The sequence below is a fragment of the Asterias rubens genome, chromosome 6, assembly GCF_902459465.1.
Source record: "Asterias rubens chromosome 6, eAstRub1.3, whole genome shotgun sequence".
Taxonomy (NCBI): Eukaryota; Metazoa; Echinodermata; class Asteroidea; order Forcipulatida; family Asteriidae; genus Asterias; species Asterias rubens.
In genome coordinates, this window is record NC_047067.1 from 9,007,849 (window position 1) to 9,033,063 (window position 25,215).

Sequence of the window (25,215 nt, forward strand, 5' to 3'; positions counted from 1 at the left end):
AGCCGAAGTCGCCGTTTCGGACACGGCCTTATATTCTGCAAAACGACAATCATCACATTGAGACCTCACATAGCCAACCCAAGATGAACAATTTTGGATATTTGAGGCATCATTATTTGGACGGGGTTAGCAAAACTAACTTAAAAATGTATTTTTTTTTTCCACTGCTTCGGAAAATATTTTGTTCGATGCATTTTATCTTATGTGCGATAGGCCTACTATGTATTCATTAAAATACCGACATCATTGAGGACAGGTTATATTCAAGCATGCGCTTTACATTCAATTAATGATACACTGGTGAAATTTTTAGCTGATATTGTCCAGCGAACGATATTAGAAAAGCATCAAGATTAAAAATAATATCGCGATTGGGCATTTCATAAAATCCAACTATCGTTAGACGAAACAATGTTGAACAAAACCAATACTGCCAAGAGCTGTGGCGAAGGTGTACATTTTTTTTTTTAGGGGGTGGCAAATAGTTTGAACAGTTTTATATGTACATAAAATTATTGTTGAACTTTTATTTTGTATTTTTTTATTGGGGGGGGGGGGGTTCTGAGCGGGGTCGGGGCACGGGATTATAACACAAGTTCCTCCTTCCTAACATACATCACATTCAACAAGCACTTAAAGTCAAGGTTGTTTTGCATCTTAACAGTATGATTTAATACACGTGTACAGGCTTCTTTTAGCAAAGTATTAGATTTAGTTTTCTGATGTTTCGCTTTCAAGTTTGTGAGGCACTGTAACCCGTAGGAAAAACTTGGAAGAAATATTTTACGAACATGAATACTCCGAGGACAGTCACGTCAGACGATTTGGCACTACCACAACTTTGGAATCAAGAAGCGAACACTCATAATGTATTGATATTTAATCCAATGTATACTACAGAAGTTTGATTCGACAAGGGTTCCAGAGCGAAGCGGGCTGCTTTTGTATATAACTAGATGTCCCGCAGCTAGTGATTAGCATCTAAATAAAATTGTACGTGCCATTGTAAACGTCTCAGAGTGTACTTTTACTGGTTTGCGTCCCCAAACCCTAAACAGAAACACCGTTTCAACAATTGAAATTCGAAATGGTGTATAGGCCCTACCGTCGATTTCACCAAAATCTTCATAAACTGAAGGATTAATAAGTTCCGTTAAGACGCATTGAACCCATCCTGAGTTAGGACGAGTTACTCGTCCTAGGATTAATCCTAGCGTTTCGTGAAACCGGCTGAGACCTTTTATAATTCAGATCAGAAATTAACAGAGTCAATGAAACATGCTTTGATTTAACAAGTCTGCTTGTTTTGGAGCTAAATCATTATTTCTGTGAAGACTATTTCATAAAGCCTGTAAGCACATACAAAACCTGCTATGTAGAAAATACAAGTTTTGTTATGCTACAAAATTTGAGTTTGAGATTTACTACAGTAACGCTTCTCACATTGTGTATTCCTAGTGGGGATGATTCTTGCGTGGACATTCGCAAGACGCGACATACCTCAAAGACGCGACCATGGCCCAATTTCATAAAGCCTGTAAGCACAAAAAAGGTGCTTAGCATGAAATGTCTTCCTTAATAAAAATAGGATTACCAACCAAAATTTCCACGTGATTTTCAGGATAAGCAAACAAAGGCAACAAACAATATGCAACAAATTAAAATTTGTTTGGTAATCTTGTTTTTATCAAGGAAGAAATTTAATTTGTGTGCTTACCGGCTTTTTGAAATTGGGCACGTGTTAGTTTAATTGTATACAATTACCTACATCCATATAGGGTAAAAACAATCCCACGAATAAAAAAACAAAACAAAGGTAAACTATTTACAATTAAGGGTCATCTTCACAAAGCAATCTCTGCTTCACACTATTGTGCATTTGTTCATAGTTTTTTTTAAAGATCAGCCAAAAGGAGTTAAAAGACACTTGTTTACAATACAAATCATGTCGTACGCGACTTTATTTTTATAAGCATGAGGCTTTCAAATCAGTACAGAAATCCCGATGCGTAGTACACACCCTAAAGTATTTATAAACTACTTGTAGAAAATACTACTCTATTTCATTCTCGTTTAGAAGACAATTCCAACGTCACATAAGACGAAATAAACTCAATAATTCATACACAATCTACATATTTACATCTTTTAGGTTCAATTATCAAAAAGAATTCGAGCAGTTTGGAAAAAAAAACATCTTTCAATATAATAACTAAATTGTCATTTTCAAAACGACAACAGTGTACCACTTTCAGTATATATATATACAAAACAATTATGAAGAAAAAGTGCAGTACCCAGTTGTAGGTGCGTTTATGCACAATCAGTCAAACAAACGAGATGAAGTTCATAGCTGGGTAAATGAACACAACATGATTGTAGTATTAATGAGAATCAAGTTTTAAGGGACACCTTGCCCTGGATCGGTTGAGTTGGTCCATGAAAAGCGTTTGAAACCGTTTGCTATAAAATTGACATGGTTAGAATGATGTATTAAAAGTAGAATATAATGATCCGAACGAACATGCCAAGAAATTGAATGGTTTTCCTTTTACGTCCATGAACTAACATTCCATTTTGTGCAGTCAAGTTTTTGACCCCACAAAATGGCCGACCATGTAGTTCGCAACGTGTTCCGTTACGCTAGTATATTACATCTCATTTTTCCAGCACACCCGATTCAACTGATTTATTATGCATTAGTCAATATCAACAACTATATGCCCTTATAAATGACACACTGCAGTCCAGACCCGTTCACTACAAGTTTTGTCTATGTACTTTTTGTTGTTGTCATTTATGACACTTTTTGAAAATCCAAATCCAGCTTTCAGTGGCCTCTACATTTATGTGTTACCCATCAGTATAAAAAATAAGTTCCGCAGATTGTCTTACTATCTAATTTGGCAGCACAAAATTGCAATTATGGCCAACGTTGGAAGCTAAGAAGTAGTTTTACATACAAGTTTACCAATATGTGTCAATGTGTACAGTTTTATTTTACTTGATTGTATAGCAATCTTCCAGTTTTCAACCACGGCCAATTTTCACAACTGCTAAACACCAAACTTGTTTAGCATGAAATGTCTTCCTTGATAAAAACAGGATTACCATCCAAATTTCCATTTGTAAGCAGTAATGATTGTTACTGGTATTCAGCTGTTGTTGCTTATCCTAAAAATCAAGTGAAATTTGGTTGGTAAGACTGTTTTTATCAAGGAAGATGTTTCATGCTTAGCAAATATGTGTGCTTAGAGGCTCTGTGGAATGGGGGCAAGGGTATGAATTAACTGCAAAGTGATGCAAAGACATCTTATTACAAGATGATATTTTACAATTAATTATGATTTATGGTTTACATCATTGTGCCATAGACTTTCAAGACATTGTAGAAATGATTTTAGATCACCAGGGCCCAATTTCATGGCTCTGCTTACCGCCGAATTCTGCGCTTACGATCGCAGTTCCCCGCTTACGTGCAAGCGCTGAATTTCTGCGCTAGCCTTGTAAGCGTAAAATGCCTAGTAATGTGAAATACGCACGCGCAGAAGCCCAAATTCGCCGCTAAACCGTGAAATACGCTTGCCGTAAGCACAGAATCCCCTGCTTCCGTAAGCGCCGATTCGGTGCTTACGGTAAGCAGAGCCATGAAATTGGGCCCTGGCCGAGTTATACACAAGTATGTTGATATGCATTTAAGGAATAGGTACATGTACTTAGAATGAACATTTCCAGATGAGAATGATTTGTTTTATAGAAGTTGCAACAAATCATTTCCAGTTCAAGACAAACAAATATACTCCATACATTGTACCGACTCGATGGAAATTCTAAACCAGCTAGTTTTAATAGTCATTGAACCAAATACTGCACAAGAGAAGGTACAGAACAAAGCAATGATGAGAAAAAGCAAGTAAATCACCATTTTTGAATTGAAGATTCAAACCAAATTGGTTTGGGTCAATTTTTCAAAGAGCTGCTTAAGCAGCAATAAGCACGTTATCAGTCACAAATGGTACATGTGACATGGTAGTTCGGCTGGTAACCTTATTCTGGTAAGCATAATCTTGTTGTGCTTAGCAAGTGTAAAAATGAACTTATTTCGAGCAATAAATTTCAAACGAGTCATGTTTTTATGTGGTAAAGGCGTATGAAAAAATAAAAACAGATTGCAAAAGAAGGAAAAGTTGCTCAATAACTTGATGCATCTTTTGACAGAACGCTCTGCCTAGTCAGAATGGATCCAACACAGGACTTATTAAAATATCCAATATGTTTCAATACTTTAAAGTCACACTTCTAGGGGGTTATGATAATAGAATTATATATAAGAACTAGAGGGCGCACTGGTGATGCTGCATGCACTAACGGAAAAGGATCGCAAGCGAGACACACGCGCCATTTTGCAAGAACATTGAATATTAAGTACATGTTGGTGCGGTGTTATGATAACGCTATGCAATGCTTTTATATCAACTTACGAAATGGCCGCACACCAGGTCAAGTGTCTAAGCTTGTGTGCCCTCTACTTCTTATAAATAACTCTATGGTTATGATCCAGCGAGGCAAAAACGACGCTGCGAGATTGTAAACCATCGAGAACAATGAATCCTATACAGACAATGTGACATTTAAATACAGATACCTTCATGACTTCTGTGGCTGCATTATTGCAAGAAAAACAAAACAATAACTATTTACAAAAACAACTAACTAAAAACAACTAAACATTAACATACACAAAATTATTGAATGCAATACGCTAAATACATATATCAAAATTGTTAAATCATATACAAATGCATAAAAAAAGTGTATGAGGAAGATCTTGAAGCTAAATTGAGTGATTTTTAATTCACTTTCAAACCATGAATAACTTGATGGATAACGGTCTAGAATTTCGCAGATATCTCTGTGGCTACAAAAGCAGGGAGACCCATGGTAATTACTCAAAATAATTATTAGCATAAAACCCGACTTGGTAAATAGCAATTGAGAGCTGTTGATAGTGTAAAACTTTGTGAGAAACGGCTCCCTCTGAGGGTAACATAGTCTTTAAGAAAGAGGTTATTTCTCAAACATTGGTTCCCTCTCCTCCTCCATGCTTAGTTTGAGTGATTTTTGCTTAGCAAGAAATTTTCTATACTTGTTTGCGCTTACATGCTTTATTTCTGCTTTAAATGTTTCCGCTAGGCAAAAATTAGCAGGACACCGATAACATGTAGATAAGAAATGGCATTGTGGCTGGTCACCATACTTAGCTGCTTGTTGTGAAATTGGGCCCAGGCTACAGCTGCTACCGTTGTGATTGGGATGATGCACTCGGTGTTCAATCGTCCTTATGGTACACCGGCCCAACGTGAGTCATGTATTTCCTGATGTATTCTTTGGCTTTGTGTTTGACGTTAGAGTTGACCTCCAAGTCTTCAAAGTTCTTGCAGTGTTTCAGCTCCTTATCCATGATGCCGTGAGTCAGCTGTATAAAGATAATGGTTCAAACTGGGATTAGATGGCAATACATTCAGTATTGGGAAGGCTTGAACAAGGACTATTGAGTCTTTTTATCAAGTATCATAACACCCCTTATAAATATTCTGCCCTTTCATTGGTTTAGAGCGCATCACATGATATGTCTTAGTTTTACTAGACGTCGGCCGTGTGATAGTGCATCGTTTGCCATGTGATAGTCCGACGACTATCACACGGCGTGCAGTACCCAGACGTCTTTTTACCCACCTCGAACCCAATCAGTTGTTCATCTGTGTATCTGAAACGCGCGTACGAATGTAACTTGTACGAGGATAATAGTGTGTTAGGGTGTTATGAACTCGTGCTATGGTTAAAACTCAGACTCCCTCAGTAATGGATTGAACGCACCGGGGATCACCTCGGGATTCGTAGTTTTAACCATAGGACTCAAAGCAGTCATTATTTGTATATTACTCAGAGATCTCTCCTAATGGAACACTACAGAATTTGAAAGAAAAACAATCACAGATCACAGATTTACATAGCACTTACACGTCTAATGACAATGATAAAAGAAAACATCCCTTGAAATATTTCTGTCTGAAATGTCATATTTGATGAGAAATAAATAAAACTAATTTTCCGTTTAGAGTTTATTGCTCAGTGAGCTTTTTCATTCATTTTTTTGTAATCAATGTCATGCAAGATGTGTAATCGGTTTTTCACTATTTATCTCTGTGACCCGGATGGCCGATTGATTTCAAACTTCTACAGGTTTGTCAGTTTATGTATATGGTGGATTACATAAAGTACTTACAACACTGCCAGCAACTGTTTTATTAGGAAAAAAAAAACAATTCTGTAATGTTCGTTTCACAGTGGCCTGCTGGCCAAATGCCATTTTAAACACCCAAGGACAAGTCAGAATTCCCTCCAAATGGTCCTAGTTCAGTGTTGGAAAGCATTACCAAAACTCCCAAACTAAAAGCCAACCTTCAACTTTGACGCCCATAATATCCCCTAAACTCTAACCAATTTGCCAGTTGACAAACTGGCTTCCAGTATCCCACAACAAAAATACTTCACTATACTCATGCATTTGTATTGAATACATAGTTTGTTGTGTATTTAATGATGAAGAATGAGGTGACTTATTTACCTTCCGTGCCAAGTGTTTAAAGTCTTCCGTGTTTGTGATCCTTCCAAGCTTACAGTCAGGTTTACGATAAGTATTCAAGCAGCTAATTACGTAGTGAGACATCTGGAAAAAAAAAAATAGAACAGATGTATGAGAATGCAAGGTTTAGTAGGAAATTAATCAAAACCTATGAGTAATAGTAGCCATTGAGAAAAACTCTAATACTAATACTATTTTTTGCAATTACACCAAATTTCTAAGATGGTAAGATAACTGACCTAAAGCTGTCCAGACACACAAAACTCTGGAATTACATAAAAACACACATTATTAAACACCTAAGTTAAAAAGGATTACACGTACAATAGAGACAGTAGGCCTATAATATTTAACAGTTACAATTTTAACCCTAGATAGATGACAAAGCAGATACTAACAAAACTGACACCATGTATCAACAATAGCAAATAATAGAACCGAAGTTTAAAAGGAGTAGGCCTACTACAATAAAAAGTTAAAAAGTAAACCCTAGAAAGATGACAAAGTTGATACTACAAATTGTACACCATACATGTACATGAAAAATGGAAAAACATATACATGTACAAGGACAGTGGAGTTAGAACCTGAATGGTACCACGGCTCACTGTTCAAGCTGCCCATTATACTCTAGGTGCATTCGTTCAGCTTCCCTGGGTCGACCTCGCGGTGCTCACTCGGGTGAGCCCCTGACAAGAGCTAATCAAACGATAACACTAGCCCTCTCGAGGGCACTTGGGGCTGACCCGGGTGAGCCCCTGGAATGACGTCAAAGCTATTCCAATGTACTGGGGCAGACCGGGGTAAACCCAGGGAAGCTAAACGAATGCACCCACTGTAGTATAACTTAATGGCAGCGGGAACAAAAGAGCAGCCATACCTACAGGTTCTCAAGGCTCTTTGAAGAAAATGAGCCCTGCTGAGAAATTTCTTTAATTTCAAGTGAAGTGGGTGGGAGCTGTATAAAGCAATGATACAGCTCGCTGACTATAGGTTATTGTAGCCTGTTTGACTGCTCTACCCAATTTAACCCTTCCTTGCGTTCCTCATGTTTCCAATTCACAAAGATAGAACAGAATGTCAAAATACTCAAAAAATATTTCCTGAGAGGTGGAAAACACATTAAGACTCATTTCATAATTATTAATCAACATAACAAACACTAAAAAGGGGGAGGGTGTGGTGTTTATTCCCATTGCAATCAATAACTGTTCATTCATGCTGTATTCTTTAAAACAAACTTCCCATGGCGACTAAGGGTCGAATTACAGGAAAATATACAGATATGTGACCATCCACCACCAATGGGCTGTAAAGTTGACACTTTTACTGGTATGGGCTTAATGCATTTTTGGAGAGAGTGTGTAATCGGCTTTAAAATGATACCATCCACATTTAAATCAGACTTTTCTTGACATAGTTATGATTTCTCAAAGCCACCTACTTTTTTATTCAGATTTCTCAAAGATTTCTTGAAAACCCAAACAATTTAATAGGCTCTGCAATGTGCGAGTGCGACTTTACAGCCTATTGGTGGTGGATGGTCACATATATATATATCTGAAGCAGGTCCGGTTTGAATCGAAAGCTAAGGCCACCCACCCTATTCATTAGGAAAATATACAGAGGATACAAAAATTAAAAAAGATGAACAAATTACGCAGTCACAAAATGGAGGTATCAAAATTGGTTAAGATGGGGAAATATTTTGTTTTAATTGTAAAAAAAAAAAAAAAACAGAGTAGCCTAGATAACATTTTTGCCGCCCAGTGAAACCTCAAGGCCACCTTAAGAAAGTAAAATGATCAGTCATGTGACTGACTAATTGTGACGAACTTGACTAAACCCCAGTTCTGTCTCCTGCGAACGCGAATGCGATACAACATTTTGACATCACAGCCCTGTTTTCCTTTGAATGTTTAGCAGGAAATAAATGAGCACATTTCAACTGATGCAAAATTGTTCATTGCAAATTTGTGACGTTAAAATTTGTATCACATTTGCAACGAATCGGAGATGAACGGGGCTTTACATTGATCGACGACAGTCGAGACTATGAGGAATGTTGGAATCCCAACGCCTTCCATAGTTAGTTGCTACGCTTTCAACAAAATCAATACGATGTTCAAATATTTGTGTAACATTGTGACAAACAGTAGTGATCTGTTTTTCTTTAGCATTTATTGCTTTCCATAGTTTCCCCAACCTGGGCTGGCAAAAACTCGGGGCTGTGACAGTGCAATAGAAAGGTCATTTCTAAATAAAACATACAAAACTCACTAACCTTTGACCTAAACTGCAGTTTACATCTCTTGGCTAGCTCACTCGATGTGTCAGCAGCTGCTGTAGTTGTACGTTTCTTGGATTTCTCGTCGTAGGTTGGCGTTCCGAGATCCATATCAGCTTCGTTACCACCGAGCACAGGTGCATTGCCGTCCCAACTAGGCATGTCCCACTGGGTTTGCCTGCACACAACAAACATTATTTGTATTTAATAACAGTTAACCACAAGGGAAACTGACTGGGTAAATTTGAAATGAGTTGGGATTGAACTAAGAAGAAATGACTAGAGCAGGATTTGAACCAACGACCGGCAGATTACTGTTCAGGATTAAAGGAACACGCTGCCTTGGATCAGTCGATTTGGTCTTTGAAAAGCGTTTGAAACCGTTTTTTTCTTCTAAAATGCATTTTTGGTTAGATAGATAATTTTAAAGTAAAATAATGATCCACACAAGCTAGCCTCGAAATTGCACGGTTTTCCTTTTACATTGCGAACAAACACGGCCGGCCATTTTGTGAAATGGCCGAACGTGTTAGCTGGCGATGTAAAGAGTTAGGATTAGGACTGGTCCTAAGAGATATTAAATCCGTATGGCTAGACCCAAGTGAGGAAGAGTAACTCGTCATAACTCGAGATAAGACTAGTCTCAACTCTTTGTGAAATCCACCCCATCCCAGGATCTGTACACACCTTGTGACAGCATGATAGTAGTAGACTTTGCCTTCTTGGTCCCTGGCCGTTCTCCAATTAGGAGGAAGTTGTGATTTCGGCTTGGAGGGGGGCGACGGGATACCCTGAGTTGCTGTTATACCCTGGTTAAGGTGCTGCTGAATCTGTTGTGCCTTCAAACAAAAAGAAAAGGAAAAGGGGGAAAAGACCCTCAAAATCAAACAAATATTTTGGGTAGAGTTTTGTTTTAGTTTTTCCACATTTTGCTTGTGCAGAATAACTTGGTAAGACAAGGCTTTTTGGAAAGGGTTATAGTTTAGATCTACATATAGAATGGTTTATTACAAAATTGTCATGAGCAACCACATGCTAAATTGCAACAATTTACAGTAAAAAGGGAAAACAATACAGAATTCATGAGAACATATGATGTGATCATACGAAAGTAACAGGCATGCAACTGTAACTTCACCAAAATAGAGGAAATTACAAAAGGTTCAATGGTTTCGTGCAATGTTTTTTTTCTTCAATATAAACAAGCGGAGTTCAGCTCATCCAAGTTGCATATTATGCAATAACATACCTGTTGAATGTTGGTGTGGACATTAGTTTCTGTATTAAGTGGCATGATGGTCTGAGTGACTAGCATTCCATCGGGAGTAACGAATGTCACAGTCTGTGTTGGAGCAGCAGGCTGGGGCTGCAAAGGAAATCATCATATACAACATTAATTCAGCGAATAACTAATTAACCCAAACTACTTCGGTGATTGATTTCCCTTGAATAGAAGAGCCACAAAATGTACCAGTTGCTGCTCAAAAATCATCATTTGCTACTCAATATTGATATTCAGCGTGCGCGAAGAAAGTCTAGTCTAAATTGTTCACTATGCACAATGCTAAACAAGTTCCCTGCACTTCACAGCTTCCATCTAAAAGACTGATAAAAGGTAACGAAATGGAAACTTGGTTAAAGCAAAAGCAGGTTAAAGGTTAAAGCACAGCTATTGCCCTGGTGCCCTGTGCTTTTGCTGTTGTTCCCTTTGTAAAGTACAAATACAAACATACAATTTCCCTATAAAAGTGCCCCTTACCGGAAGAAAAATACTGTGCTCTTTAAAGAGCGAAGTTCAAGGCCTACAAAAGCGATTTAAAAATAGGCAAAAAATGGTCAAAACTATCCCATGAAAATAGGTACATTTCCCCTGTGAGATTTAACCAACAAACCAATGTTTGTGTATTTGCATTGGCCTTAAAATCCTTTTGAAAATTTGGGCGACTTTGACACTACTCGCACTAGTCACCCAGGCTAAATGTTGCGTACAGCGACAAATCAAATAAACAAATGAAGTCTCCACAGAATGCATGTTTAACAACAATAACGCACTAAGCAGGGCACTTTAAACCTACCTGTGGCTGAATAACGTGCGACTGCGACTGCAGTCGAGTAGCTGGTTGAAGTTGCTGTACTTGAGGTTGTGTTTTCGGTTGCTGCGGTACAACAAACCTGGGTGGATGTGGAGCACCACTGACTACAGACACCTGATTGGGTAGAGGCCCAGGGGGTGCTGGTACTCTGAACTGAGGCTGGGGCTGAGGCTGGGGCGGTAGTACTGGCTGTGAATGAACGGGATGCACGGCAGCTGGATTCATGTCCCAGGCCTACAAGGACAATTTTTTTTTAGATTACTTAAAACAATATTTAACAAGGGTGACCAACATCCAGCGCAGCTGATCATTTGGGACCCTCACAAAAAATGAAAATACATCAAACAGGCCAGACACTTAACGGAGGCAACGAAGGCAATTGCCTCCATGCCCCCTGGTCATTGGCTTGGTGCCCTTAATATGTCCTCAACGGTGCCCATAGGAGAAAATGCATTGGTGCACTTGCCCTTTCAAAAACAAAGCAAACAGGCCTTACAGCCAACCACACAAAACGTTGGAGAATAAAAGTCCTGAAACCCATAAACTGTCGCTCTAAATACTGAAGGGCAAAACTTAATTGACTGTTTTCCAATTGAACCAACCTGTGGATCTTGTTCCTGCATCATGTGCATTCCCTCAACATGAGGAGGTACATGTGGGTGATGAAGAAGATGATCAGGAGGGGGCAAGCCCATGCCGTGCTGCTGCGGCGCTGCCATGTCTGGATGCATCTCTTCATACATAGGTTGACCTCCGTGTAACGGCATCGGCATACCATTCTCATCTAAAGGCATCATTCCTTGAGGATGCGGCATCATCTCATGATATCCCGGGTTGTTGGGATCCATGGGATGTGGGTACATCCCTTCAGGGGGAATGTCGTTATGCTCCATGGGCATCCCTCGATCGAGCTGCAACATGTGCATCAAAGGGTGATTTGGATCCCCATCAAACGGTGGCGGGATCGGGAAACCGTTTTCGTCCACAAAATGAATGTGACCTTCCTCGTCTATGAAGTGTGGATGCTGTCTCAGGAATTCCTCTTCCTGTTTCTTGCGTATCTCTTCCTCCATGTCGGCTTGCTCAACTTGCCTCTCAAACAGCTGTCTTCTTTCCTTCTTGGAAAGCCCAGACTTCTCCTTCTTCGTTTGTTTCCCCGCCGGAGATCCTTCAACCGCAGATGTCGCTTCTTTCTTCCACGGTTTTCTCAGCTTAGGTAGTGTAGCCTTTGGGGTGTCCGGATCATTTTTCTCACTGACTAGAGTTGATTGTTTGTCCTCTTTCTCTTTGCTCAAAGATCTGCTGCGCCTTTTCCTGTCATCCCTTCGGTCAAAGCTTCTTCTTCTTTCCCTGTCCCTATCCCTGTCCCTGTCGTGATAGCGATCTGAATCACGACCCGAATCACGACCCGAATCACGACTCCGTTCTCTCCGACTGTCCCTGTCGCGATCTCTGTCTCGATCTCTATCCCGATCCCTATCTCGGTATCTATCTCGGTCTTTGTCGCGGTCTCTATCCCGGCCGTACCGCCGGTCTTTATCGTAGCCCCGGTCCCGATCCCGATCGCGCTCTCTCTCCGAGTAATCACGTTCACGCTCACGATCTCTGTTCTTGGGTATCCGATAGATTTCCTGCAAAATTTTAAAAAGATTAGCTTTTATAAAAGTGGCTGTATCGTACTAAGCTGAAAGTCTTAATCAAACAGTCAATTGGTTACTACCTGGTCCTCAACCTTTACTTGTTTTTATGTAGTTTTGACTTTTAAATTAAAAACAAATGTAAATAGGATTGAAGCTGGGGCAAGTTAAGGCTCAAAAAGCGACTAGTGTGACAAGTGTCCTAGTCGTGACGGGTGACTGCCAAGTTGAGTCGCGACTACCATTTTTCAACTACTCAGTTAAATGTGTAGACTACCTGCTTTAAGCTGATTTTTACTATGATTGCGCCTTCAGCAAACAATACGTCGGAATGCATCTTGAATACAAATTAGTCGTGAATATTTGAGGCGTGACTAATCGAGTAGTAAATTGCACTAGGGGCCCAGGCATAGTTAAAAGCTTCAAAAACTTTGGGTAAAATAAATCTGAATAGCCTACCTTGAGGGAGCTCCATGTTTCTAGTAGCTTTCCAGCCATGACAGCTATTCCTGATGCTGTATCACTCTTTACATCCACCTCAGCAGCCTCCAAGTCTGATCCTAAATCTGGCTTGCCACTACCTGATGTCTTCTCCAAATCGTCCATCTTCAGATCGGATTTACTTGTGTCTGTTATAAGCTCCCCTTCTTCGAGGCTGGTTGGCTTTATTGGAAGTTCACTTGAGGTATTGGGAGATTCCGCAACTTTTACAGGTTCACTGACTGTTTGCAATGCATCTTCACTTTCTAAGACGCTAGAGTCATCTAAGGTCGGTTTAGACTCCGGATTTGCCGTCGATACTGCCAAAACAGACTCTGGTTGTGCGTCCGATGCGATCGTGGACTCAATTGGCGATTCACTTTCATTTTTAATAAGTACTGTCTCGTCTTTTATCTTATCCGACTCGCACGACTGACTGACAATTTCCGACTGTGTTGCGCATAAAGAGTCGGCACTCACTGTTGTTTCAGCGTCAGGTTGTTGCGGACAATCGCTCTGAGCGTTAGGAGTACTGCTGTCCACTTGGATTTTCTGGTCCATCCTCTCATCGATCGTGGAGCTCTTGTCAAAACTTTTTGGAGAGGTACTCGCACTGTCACTCTTTAATCTGTCCAAGTCTCCGTCGCTTTCAGAGTTGTCCGTCAATTTGGTCAGATCGCCCGGGGTGCTGTGACTTGCCATGGGGACCGACACGGGTGTTGCACAACGGGAGGGCGTCTCACTTGCGCTGGAATCGTCGACTTCCGTCTCCACTTTGGGGATGTTCTTCACCTTAGACCATCGCTCCACCATGGCGAAGATCTTGCTGTCTTCCAAGGCGTTCTTGTGCGGAATAGGTAACCTCACAAGGGTGTTCAGAATCTGAAAATTAACCAAAAATAATAAAGTTTCATTTTACAGTCGAGTTGACCATTCTTGTGCGGAATGGGTAACACTCACAAGGGTGTTCAGAATCTATCAAATTAACCAAAAATAGTCAAGTTTCATTTTACAATCGAGTTGACCATTCTTGTGCGGAATGGGTAACACTCACAAGGATGTTCAGAATCAGAAAATTAACCAAAAAACAATAAAGTTTCATTTTACAGTCGAGTTGCTAATTCTTGTGTGGAATAGGTAACCTCACAAGGGTGTTCAGAATCTGAAAATGAATCAAAAATAAATCAAGTTTTACCCACTCCATTCTTTTCTGGAGTGGGTAACTTTACAGGGGTGTTAAGAATCTTAAAAAATATTCTAAAAAATCTAGCTTCAATTTCAGTCAAGTGTACTGTTCTGAATTTTTTTTTTTTTTAAATCAGGACCTCGCAATAACCAGAGTCAACCGTATTGAAACTTCTAAAGATGTGGACTACATACCTCCATTTTCAGTTCTAGTTCTGGTTTATCACTGATGTCTACCATCCAGCTCCACAGTAACTTCAGCCCATGATGCGTCAGGAAATCCTTTAGACATGTTTCATCTACAGTGTCCTGCAATATACAACATTCAAATGGGATCAGTAACCATTGACATCAAACATTACAATTTTTTGTCTATTCTTCCTTGGATTGAACGTCACTACAAATTGGCACAAGTAGGGAAACACCTCCAACCGGGGACCTCCTATCGTCCCTCTTTTGTTTGTATAACCCTTTTGCCAACGGCTCACATTGGTTTTGTGCACACTTTTCAACATTTACCTTTTCAGAGGAAATTCAAGAAACATTTGGCGAAATGCGTGACCGTGTGGTTAATAAATATTGGCGCTATGTAATTTTGCTGGTAGAGCTGTTTCTGTTGAGCAACCTTTTTCTGTGCTCAGCAAGTTTTTGTGCTTACAGGCTTTAAGAAAGGGGGCCTTGTTGTGGTAAAATCAGCCCCTTCCCTCTACCCTTCCACTTTGTCTCCTTCATTGTTTATCCCTTGCTTTTTCTGTGTCCTTTCTGCTTCTGTGTACATACGATAACCAAGTTGCACTCTGTGATTGGCCTGTTCTGTATGCAGCAGCGGCAAGCAAGGAATTCTTAGAAAAATCAGTTGCCAATAAATGGAGAAAAAAAAACAAGCTCCAATTTAATTTGGCGTGAGGGTTAGTAAATTACCTCCAATATTTTGAGCAGTTGTAGTCTGAGTGGGGTTGTTTCTGCCAGTACCATGTGCCGAGCGAGGTTCAGTGTCTGGTCATTCGTCTTCAAGCCTCTGCCATCGAGCTCAATGATTAACTGCTCAATCTCTTCATCCAACTAAATAAACAAATGACATTTTACAACAGATGAAGAGTTGCACAGCTAACAGAATACTTGATTAGCAAGAAAATAGCAGATAGATGTTAAATTTGCATCAAGGGTAAAGAATATATGGTTTAATAATAATAACTTACAGAGGCATCTTCAAAGCTTTCTTTACGTCTCCGTTCTACCGGTTCTTTCCTCTTGGTTGCAAAGTCTTTGCCGATTACTGATTTAGACTGTCTCTTCTGCTTGCCGATGAAACCTCGACAGTTAGCTGCACCACATAAACACTTCTGAGCTTCCTCACTAATTAGTCATTAGACACAAAAAAAGATAAATTGATGTTTAACAAAAATTTTTTACAATATGCAGTTCTTTCCTACAAAAAATGTAATTGGCCAAGTCTCCACCTTATTAGTGTACACATCCATGTTCACATAATATTTGTGCAACATTTTGGCTCAACAAGCCTTGGGCCTTATGGTGCTAGTAATCCTGTAAAAATACTCAATATTTTTTCAAAAACAGAAGCTTGTACCCTCTGGCAATAGACCCCTCGCATATGACATCATAAGGTCAAACAGAATCTTCACCAAAGCCAAAGACCTATCATTGGTCGAGGTTTGTGCGTGGCATGTACACTTGTGATCACTTTGCTTACTTGACCCCAGCACTGGCAGCCTATGTTTGAGATCCATTTTTAACTCTATCTGCTCTCTATTTACACTATCCTTACCCGTATTGTTCAAACTGGTAGTCGAATGTCAACTCTGTTCCTGCAGGGATATATTTCTTGGTGAAGAACCCAACCCGAATCTGACCATTGACTGTCCACTGCAAGAAAAGAAAAAAGTTAGATAAATTTCTGTCAATATGGAAATACTACACTTTTTATACAAAAGTTAAACCTTACTAAAGCCCGGTTCTAACTTCCTGTGAATGCGATTCGGATACAAACATTTACACCACAGGGCTGTTTTCGCAGCAAATGTTTCACAGTCAACCGATGGAAACTCGCTCATTGCGATTTTGTGACATCAAAATTCCTACCGCATTTGCATGAAGTATGAACCAAGCTTTACACAATTATAAAATGCATCATTTATACTAAGATAACTTGCGCAACTTCCCTTTCTTTTGGCGAGACAAAATAGTCTCTGAGCTGTATGCTGAAAATCAGCAGTGGCATTTAAAAATATGAATGTCAAATGAAATCCTACCTTCTGGGTTTCGCAGTTTGGATCACAGCTGTGGTTGATGAACCTTGACTTGTTGCCTTTCTTTGTAGCATCAATTATCTATGTTATAAAGCAAGGACAAAACTTGACTTAGATTTGTTGGACAATGTAAATGGGAAATTAAACAACTAGTTTTTAAGTAAAGATATTTTTACCATAATTTTTTTTTTTTTACCCATAATATTAATATTTGTCTCACGTCCAATTTTAACCCTTTAGAGGCCATTCATTTCTGTATAATAATCACCATACGTCATAATTCATTGAAACAGCGACAACAAAAAATCACAATAATTTTAGAATGTTTCACAATGAAAAAGCTTCCAGATGACATTTGTTGTAGAAATCAGTTCAACTGTTTTTCTCCCAAATGTATTACATTTACAGAAAAAGAAAAAAAAAATATTCAATTTAAATAATTAAAATTAAATAAAATTCTTTTGCAGAACTACCGCCAGGGCAGGTGTACATACAATGCCTAATTATTTTAATGATTGATAAATCGATAAACCAAATAACGATCTTTAAAGGCAGTGGACACTATTGGTAATTGTCAAAGACTAGCCTTCTCACTTGGTGTATCTCAACATATGCATAAAATAACAAACCTGTGAACATTTGAGCTCAATCGGTCATCAAAGTTGCAAGATAATAATGAAAGAAAAAAACACCCTAGTCACACGAAGTTGTGTGCGTTTAGATGGTTGATTTCGAGACCTCAAGTTCTAAATATGAGGTCTCCGAAATCAAATGCGTTGAAAATGACTTCTTTCTCGAAAACTATGGCACTTCAGAGGGAGCCGTTTCTCACAATGTTTTATACTATCAACCTCTCCCCATTACTCGTAATCAAGAAAGGTTTTATGATGATAATTATTTTGAGTAATTACCAATAGTGTCCACTGCCTCTAAAATAAAGTAAAAGGTTCTTTCTTACCTCATCTGCCCTGAGAGCCATGAAGTAGAAATGCAGGTTTTTATCCTTGTTGTAAAGTTTCACACGAGACTTGAACTCGGAATAGTTGAGCACTTCTCCACAGTATTCCATTACAAACTCATGCCTGTTGCAAAATAATAAGATTTACATTCAAAATGAATGGAACATTACAGGATTGGTTTTTGCTAACTAAACAGTTACTGGCAGTTTAAGCACTTTATGTAATCCACCAATTACATAAACTGACAAACCTGTAGACGTTTGAGATCGATCGGTCATCTGGGTCACGAGAGAATAGTGACAAACCGATTACAAATTTTGCATTGCATTGATGCCAAAATAAAAATTAATAAAACGCTCACTGAGTGATTAACTCCAAACGCGAAGTTATATTATTTATTTCTCATCAATATGACATTTCAGACAGAAATATTTCAAGGGATGTTTTCTACTATCATCATCATTAGACTGTGTAATTTTTATGTAAATCTGTGATCTTCACGGTTTTTGTTTCTTACCAATTCTGTAACGTTCCTTTAACTTTGGATTGAAGATCCTAAAATATTCAACTTGCTTAGATGCTTTTTTTTCACTTCAATGTACATTTATTTTTCATTTTTGCTTCACGACAAAAGGAGTTCTGGGGTGTGAAAATTTGATGTTTATGATCAAAGTTAACACATAACAGACAGCTGAATAAATGAATGTGCTACACAATTAAATTAATGACCACATTAAATGTGTACATCTGTTTATTTATAATGTGTTTCTCAGCACCGATAGAAAACCAAAAATGCTTCAGAACAAAACTAACTCGGCAGATTTCATTTTTTAAATTAAAATAGAGAGAAACAGAATAATCCCAAGCAGTCTAGAACACATTAGGATTATTTTGATCATTAGCTGAAGACAGTCCAGAACATCTGGAATTTCAACTGACAAACGTTGTACAGATACACTAATAAAATGCTTGTGCAACAAATATCTTCATTTCCACATTAAAGGCAATACTGTCCTCTAGTACTAAAACCAACTCTGTACTTACCCCTTTAAATTTGATTTACTCTTGAGGCCATGTCCCTTATTCTCAGCGTAAAAAACACCCACATCGGCGTACTTTCTCTATAGAATCAAGCAAACATGCTTTCACATAAATGGCAGCTTTTATTTCAATTATTCTGGTTGTGCAACCAAGGACTCTCAAAACAGCGAACAACTTAAATCCCTGCGCTATCAAGAACCCAGATGGAAAGAAGACAAGGAAGGATGTTTGTTTCAGTGAAGATGTGGGAGGAAAACCTACACAGTCAAGTAGCGACTGAAAACCAAACCGACATGGTGACCCGTCCACGTCACACCAAGGAAATATTTAATAATTGAAAATGTGAATGAAACGTTAGTCTTCAGGGCCCAATTTCATAAAGCATGTAAGCACAAAAACTTGCTCAGCACAGAATAGTATTGCTTAGCGAAAACAGATTACCAGCCAAAATACCATTAATTTTACATTGTTGTGGCTGGTGCCACACTATATTTTTGCTTTGCAAAGAAATATGCAAGCAGAATTTTCTGCTTGCAGGCTTTATGAAATTGGACTATGATCTATTTAGCGCTATGATGGACTCTGTTATAGTTCAGATTCACATACCTTGGAGAACCTCCTATTTGTGCAATAGTCACCACAGGGACATCGAGATGTGCTGCAAATCGAGAACAAGAATACTTCAGTCAAATGCAAAACTTAGACGAGTCTGACCGATGAAAACAAGCATACTTATTAGTCAAACATGAAACTTGAGCGAGTCTGCCTCCCTCACTTTCGCATTTAGAGGTGGTATGACTAGAAATAAGAGGGGACGGGCAATTTTTTTAAGGGCATCGAGGCCAAAATATACGGTACCAAGGCAACAAAATTCAAAATAGAGAAGGTGCGAAGGCCATGAAGTTATGAGAGTTGACAACAGTGCACGATGATTATTTAATTCTCTTTTAAATAATTATCCCATTATTGAGCGAGTGATTAGCCGTAACAAATTAATTTATTTTTTAAAATTAAAATTGGCCCTCAGGTTTCCACATTGGTGGTACAACCAATGAAAGTTTTTAATGAACCAAAGGTATACCCTCCCTTCAAAGTAAATACTAGATCCACTAACCATTCAATCATGAGTAATCGGTTCAAGCAGTCTTCTCCGCATGCAGGAAACCCTCGACTTCTCTCACTCTTAGATGTTGTGCAGTCACATACCATTCTACGTGCTTCCTTCCCAGCTTTAGACTTTTTCCTGTAGCATTAATTTATTAACACATGATTCAAGTACATGATACGATTCTCAATAGAACTAAGACTCGCCCTACAAATGCAATTGGGAAGGTAGTGTATTCTGCTCTACCGGCCAGGCTTCGGACTGATGATACCCAAGACCCGTATGGACTGTAAAAGGGGTAACCCTGTTTCAGCCCTAGGAGTAGGTGGCAACGGCCTCTGGAATAAAATAATTGTAGCCCACACCTTAAAGTGGCCTTCAGGCCTTGTGTGTCTGGCGACTTGCATAAAAAATAATTAATTTTGTTGTTGTTGCAGATTCACACAGGCCTTGAACTTCAATCTTGAAGGGGCATTGTAAATTTCCTCTCAGAAAGGGGCACTAAATGTAGATTTGTATTGGAACCTTGCAGAGGGCAACAAATAAAAAGCACAGGACACCTTGGCAATAGCACACCACATAATGCTCAAAATAGAAGCATTGGACCCGGGTCTCAGAGGCATGAAAAACTTCACTAACATATGCATGCGTACGTGTCCACGTTTTATGTTTACTCGCAATATGCAACACTACTACTTCAAGTGCCATGTGGCCCGTTGACGCTGGCGTGATCGCTAAAGTAGTGGAATGTTTGTCTGACAGCCGAGTATTTTGAGCGACAGTGATGTCATTCGTGCGGAGTGCTTTTGCTGTTGGTGCCGTGGGTTTTTCAAGGGCTTTGACTACATATCCTACATCTAAAGGTTTACAAACATCAAAATGGTTCAAAATGTCATGCAATTTAAGAAATGTGTTATAATAAACATAATTTGATTAAAAATATTTTGTTTCAATTTGAAAGTCAAATATGGATATATTTACATATAAATAAATGCATATGATCACACTCACCTCTCTGATAAGTAGTAGTTTTCTGGAATGTCTTCATAGGCAGGAACTCTGTCCCCTGTCACAATGCCCCAGGACTGGCTGTCATTTTCATGTACTTTAGATCCTTCCGACTGACTGTCGCTCACCTCTCCTTCCTCTGGCATGCCGACGATTTCTTTTTCAATTTTGATGCAAGTTACATCATTCTCTCCTTGGTGTTGAGAAGTCTGGCTAGGTGCTGAACTTCTAAAAAGCTGAGACTTGCTATGTTTGAATGCGGTCTCACTCTTGACGGCCGAATCTTCAACTTCACTTTCGGTCTCATTCTTTCCTTCTTGTTGATACTGGCTAGGAGCTGAACTTTTAAAAAGCCGAGACCTGCTACCGGTGTATTTCATTTCGGACTCATTCTTGATGGCCGGATCTTCAAGTTCACTTTTACAACCTACCAAATTCTCCGGAGGGGGAATCTGATGAGGGAATTGCTCTGCATCGCCAAGAGGTAGACTGTTGACATTTCTTTCTGCTGGGAATCCAACCTTGGATTTAAAATCAACGTCATTTTGGATAAACTCAGAGTGTGCTTCTTTTCCATCAGCAATCATGGCAACACTTGGAGCATCTTGTCGAATGTCATTTGACACACACTCTGCAGTGTCTTTGCTGATCACATCCTGCGACGTGTTAACATCGATTTCTTCAGCCTGGGAATTGTCGTCTACGTTCATGTTCATATGATTACCGAGTTCCATTGGCACTGGGCTGTTGGGTTTCTTGTCTTGCAGTCCTGAATTTAGCTCATTCATCGTTTCAATTCTCTGAGACTCAGAAACCGGTTTGGAGTTAACCAATGAATCTGTAATGGCTAGGGTCATCTCTGTATCTTGAACTGCGTCTGTGCTACATGGTGTAGGAGTGAACGCTAGAGAGGACGTAACTGTAGAAACACTTGCAGTGACCTCAGAGTCGACAACCATTGGTGTTGAAACTGTCAGTGGCATGGTAGACATCGGGCAGACGGGTCCAGAAGTTACTACCAAGGAAGATGAAACATCTTGGAAGCCAACGTCAGGGATGGAAACTTCAACATTATTTGTTGTTTGGTGAGAGTCAGCATGGTTAAGAACAGCAAGATCTTCATCAGGGCAAATGCTCCGACTGTACATGATCTCTTGACTTAATTTCCCCTCAGAGGTCAGACCCTCAGTGGTAATAACGCCGGAGGTTACAAACTCAGAGGTCAAAACCTCAGTGGATATTACCTCAGAGGTCAAAACCTCAGAGGTCAGAACCTCAGTGGCTACAACCTCAGCAGTTAAAACCTCTGTTGTGTCAACCTCGCCTGTTGGTTTTAATTGTGGGTCAACAAATTTATCATCCACTTCGGGAGTACATGTAGCCACTAATCCCACACCAGCAAGCATTTCGTCTTTTTGACTTGGAACTGGAGAATGTGCAGCTTCAACGACTGTCCAATTTTCATGGTTCAAGACTGATGGACTCTCCTCTGTCACTTGATGTCCTGCTTCAAGTTGGTTGCTTCTTTTGTTGACATCTGTGTCCATGGTGATGTTGGATGGAGATTCAGTTGAGTTACGGGAGGATGAACGCCTTTTCCTTGGTAACACTTCTGCAAACTCATTAGGAGAAACAGTCTGTCTCTTTCCTCCAATAGAGCGAAGACGAGTGCTTCTCCGAGTTGGCATGGCCTCTGCATTCATATCATCTGGTACACCTTTTCCTTTGCTGCCCCGCCACGACCTCTTTCTTTGTCGCGGAGCTTCAGATTTAAGCGACGCACTTTGGTTTTCCAGATCTGGAGAAGCATCAGCAGGCGAGGTCACTTCCTGTGTGTTCTGTATGGGCTTGAATACCATGTCTTTGGCTGGCTCTGGAACATCTTCTCGTACAGTAGAACTTTCCGTCAACATGTCGCATTCTTTATCTAACGAAGTAGAATCTTCTGACAAAGCTTCAACATTACTCACTTCTTGGGTCATTACAAGATTCTTTTCACCGACGTCGTCCTTTTTATCGGCAATATCTAGAGGGTTCACATCACGCCCAAGCGTCTCTTGAGGGGAATCAATTGAAAGTTCTTGATGCTCCTTGGCATTGATGGCTTGATTGAGAGCCTGACTTGAAGGTTCATCAGAGGGTTGCTTTTCCTCAAAGCTTGATGGTTCAGTACTGATGGGTAGTGGGTTATCACCACAAGAATCTTGTTGTGTCTGCATGTTGTTATCAACCGTTAAAAGTTCTGAGGTACAGTCACTTCTTTGTAATATCCCCTCTTGGGTGAACAGCTCCTTGATTGAAGCAGTTGTTTGGGGAGCTGAATCAGATTCTGCCTTTGATTGTTGATCTGAATGTTTACTGAATGGTTTCTCGTTTTCAAAGTCTGTCGTCATTTGAACCTCCTCAGGCTCATTTGAAAGTTGAGGTATTCTTACTGGCACCAAACTTGTCTGAGAAGGTGCTGGACTCTGATCAGAAGCCTGCTCTGCGCTATCCATAACCAAAGAGTTTTGCAAAACTATATTTTCTGGAATTGTCTCTGGAAGGAATGAAACGAGATCTGTGTCGATATCAAAGCCCCATAAATCACTCATTGACGATGAGTCATGCCTTGCATCTTTTCTGACGAACCCCATCATCCATTCAACCACAGGTTTCTTCTTTGAGACAGCCGTGTCTGGTGTTTCTTTAGAAAGCCTTGTGTCACCGTCCGCCACAGCTTGAGTGTTTTCAACTGGAGGATGATTTTCTATAACTCCGTTGGTCTCTTCCGTCTTACCAAAAATGTCTGTTGAGGTATCTTTGGATATTGAGGACTCTTTGTCTTCGCCAAAACGTCTCGATGCAAGAGACTTCATTGGTTTGTTATCTACATGTGCAACGTTAAGGGACAGCGATCTTGGCAACATAAGGTTGTCGGGAGCTTTACATGGCAAACTCACTGATGTTACATTGTTCTGTAACGAGCCTGTAGAAGGAAGGCTACCCTGCACCTCCGAGTCTGGCCCATTGGACATGTTGGAATCTTGCATTGAATGTTTTCTTTTAGTTCTATCCGACCTCCTTATTGAGAAATCATTTGGCAATGACGACTGACCGATTTGCTCAAAATTAGAATTAGATTCATTAGAGTTCAAGTAAAAATCCAAGGAGTCATCTTCCTGAACCAAGTCTGACATCAAAACCTTACTGGAATGGGACTCACGCGAAGTTAACTCTTTTGAAGCGGACTTGGGAACTGCCTCAACTTTACACACTGAATCGGGAACTGCCTCAACTTTACACACTGAATCGGGAACTGCCCCAACTTTACACACTGAATCAGGAACGGTCTCAACTGTATTCACTGATTTGGGAACTGCCTCAACTTTACACACTGAATCAGGAACTGCCTCAACTTTACCCACAGACTGTTCTTCCGGAACACAAGATTCAGAAACTGTCGTTTTTGCAGAAACTTCACCCAAATGAGTCAGTTTTTCAAATTCTTTCATCTCTCTCTCCAAAGACGGGTCTTCCTTGGTAACTAAATTTGAGGGCGATTTCTCGATCAGACTTTCTTTTGGTTGTGTTCCCGGGTTCTCTTCTGCCGAGGTTTCACTTTCAAGGGTTCTTTGGGATCTTGTTCGATATCGTGTCCTTACTGGGTTCATGGATGCCATTTCAATCTTCTTCTGTTTCTTTTCAGTCATTGTTGGATTGGAAGCAGTTTCAATCCCATCGGAAGGAGAGACTATCAACTGTTCTTGATGCTCCTAAATTAACAAAACATGACAAAAAAACCTATATTTGTAAATTTAGGGTTTACTTTTAATGTGTAAAATATGTAAATTTATTAAGGGTGCATTTTTAACTTTTCTTGTTCAAAACTTTATTAAATTTTTGTGTTCCTTTTGTCAGTCCCTCATGCTGGAGAAACAGGTGTGCATTTTTCAATGACAAGGTGTGCCTAGCCAGAACATCTGACGTCACACTTTGAGGCTCGTAAATAATGCCAGAGACCTGGCTCCAAAAACGACCTGTAGATTTACCTTTGACCTCAATCATTTCACATCGAGATACGCAGTCAAATTCTACTGTGGACGTGACAGCAGTGTCATTTCACGTTTGTCATATCATTGTATCCAATAGAATCACTGGATCTAGCGACAGGGACTAGTCTTTATAAAGACAGCTGGGCCCAGTCTAAGGTGTGCCTAGCAACATTTTTTTTTTAGTTTTGTAAAACATAGATCTTTCTCTGCTATTGGAATAACTGTTTTGACTGATTTGAGAAATTCTCAAATTGTCATCAAATGTTTACCAGTTTTGGATCGCACTCATTTATTATAAACAAACAGAAAGACATGTTCAGCACTAGACTCTGTTGTTAAAGACACTAGACACTAGGCCTGGGCGAATTATTCGAATATCCGGTTAATGGCGAATAGGTTTTCCTATCCGTAACCGCGAATGCCTTTTTTTTCTTAACCGGATATCCGCATAGGGCGCGTATACCTATTTATAA

General features: G+C 39.7%; 1 protein-coding gene across 5 annotated transcripts in view; it reads right to left on the bottom strand.

Annotated features, from left to right (window-relative positions):
- Positions 1-3,593: 3,593 nt before the first annotated feature.
- LOC117291167 overlaps positions 3,594-25,215 on the bottom strand; it is a 33,511-nt gene continuing 11,889 nt past the window's right edge. For all 5 annotated transcript variants that reach the window (XM_033772731.1, XM_033772730.1, XM_033772733.1 and 2 more), the window contains 18 exons: positions 20,712-24,463; positions 19,710-19,838; positions 19,202-19,253; positions 18,599-18,675; positions 17,554-17,677; positions 16,599-16,676; positions 16,115-16,212; positions 15,528-15,684; positions 15,250-15,390; positions 14,524-14,637; positions 13,123-14,025; positions 11,629-12,657; positions 11,009-11,260; positions 10,183-10,299; positions 9,621-9,772; positions 8,931-9,111; positions 6,629-6,730; positions 3,594-5,476 (listed from right to left, as the gene is read on the bottom strand). In XM_033772731.1, the coding sequence (XP_033628622.1) occupies positions 5,330-5,476; positions 6,629-6,730; positions 8,931-9,111; positions 9,621-9,772; positions 10,183-10,299; positions 11,009-11,260; positions 11,629-12,657; positions 13,123-14,025; positions 14,524-14,637; positions 15,250-15,390; positions 15,528-15,684; positions 16,115-16,212; positions 16,599-16,676; positions 17,554-17,677; positions 18,599-18,675; positions 19,202-19,253; positions 19,710-19,838; positions 20,712-24,463 (7,605 nt within the window). In that variant the 3' untranslated portion in view covers positions 3,594-5,329. The remainder of the gene's footprint in view (positions 5,477-6,628; positions 6,731-8,930; positions 9,112-9,620; positions 9,773-10,182; positions 10,300-11,008; positions 11,261-11,628; positions 12,658-13,122; positions 14,026-14,523; positions 14,638-15,249; positions 15,391-15,527; positions 15,685-16,114; positions 16,213-16,598; positions 16,677-17,553; positions 17,678-18,598; positions 18,676-19,201; positions 19,254-19,709; positions 19,839-20,711; positions 24,464-25,215) is intronic.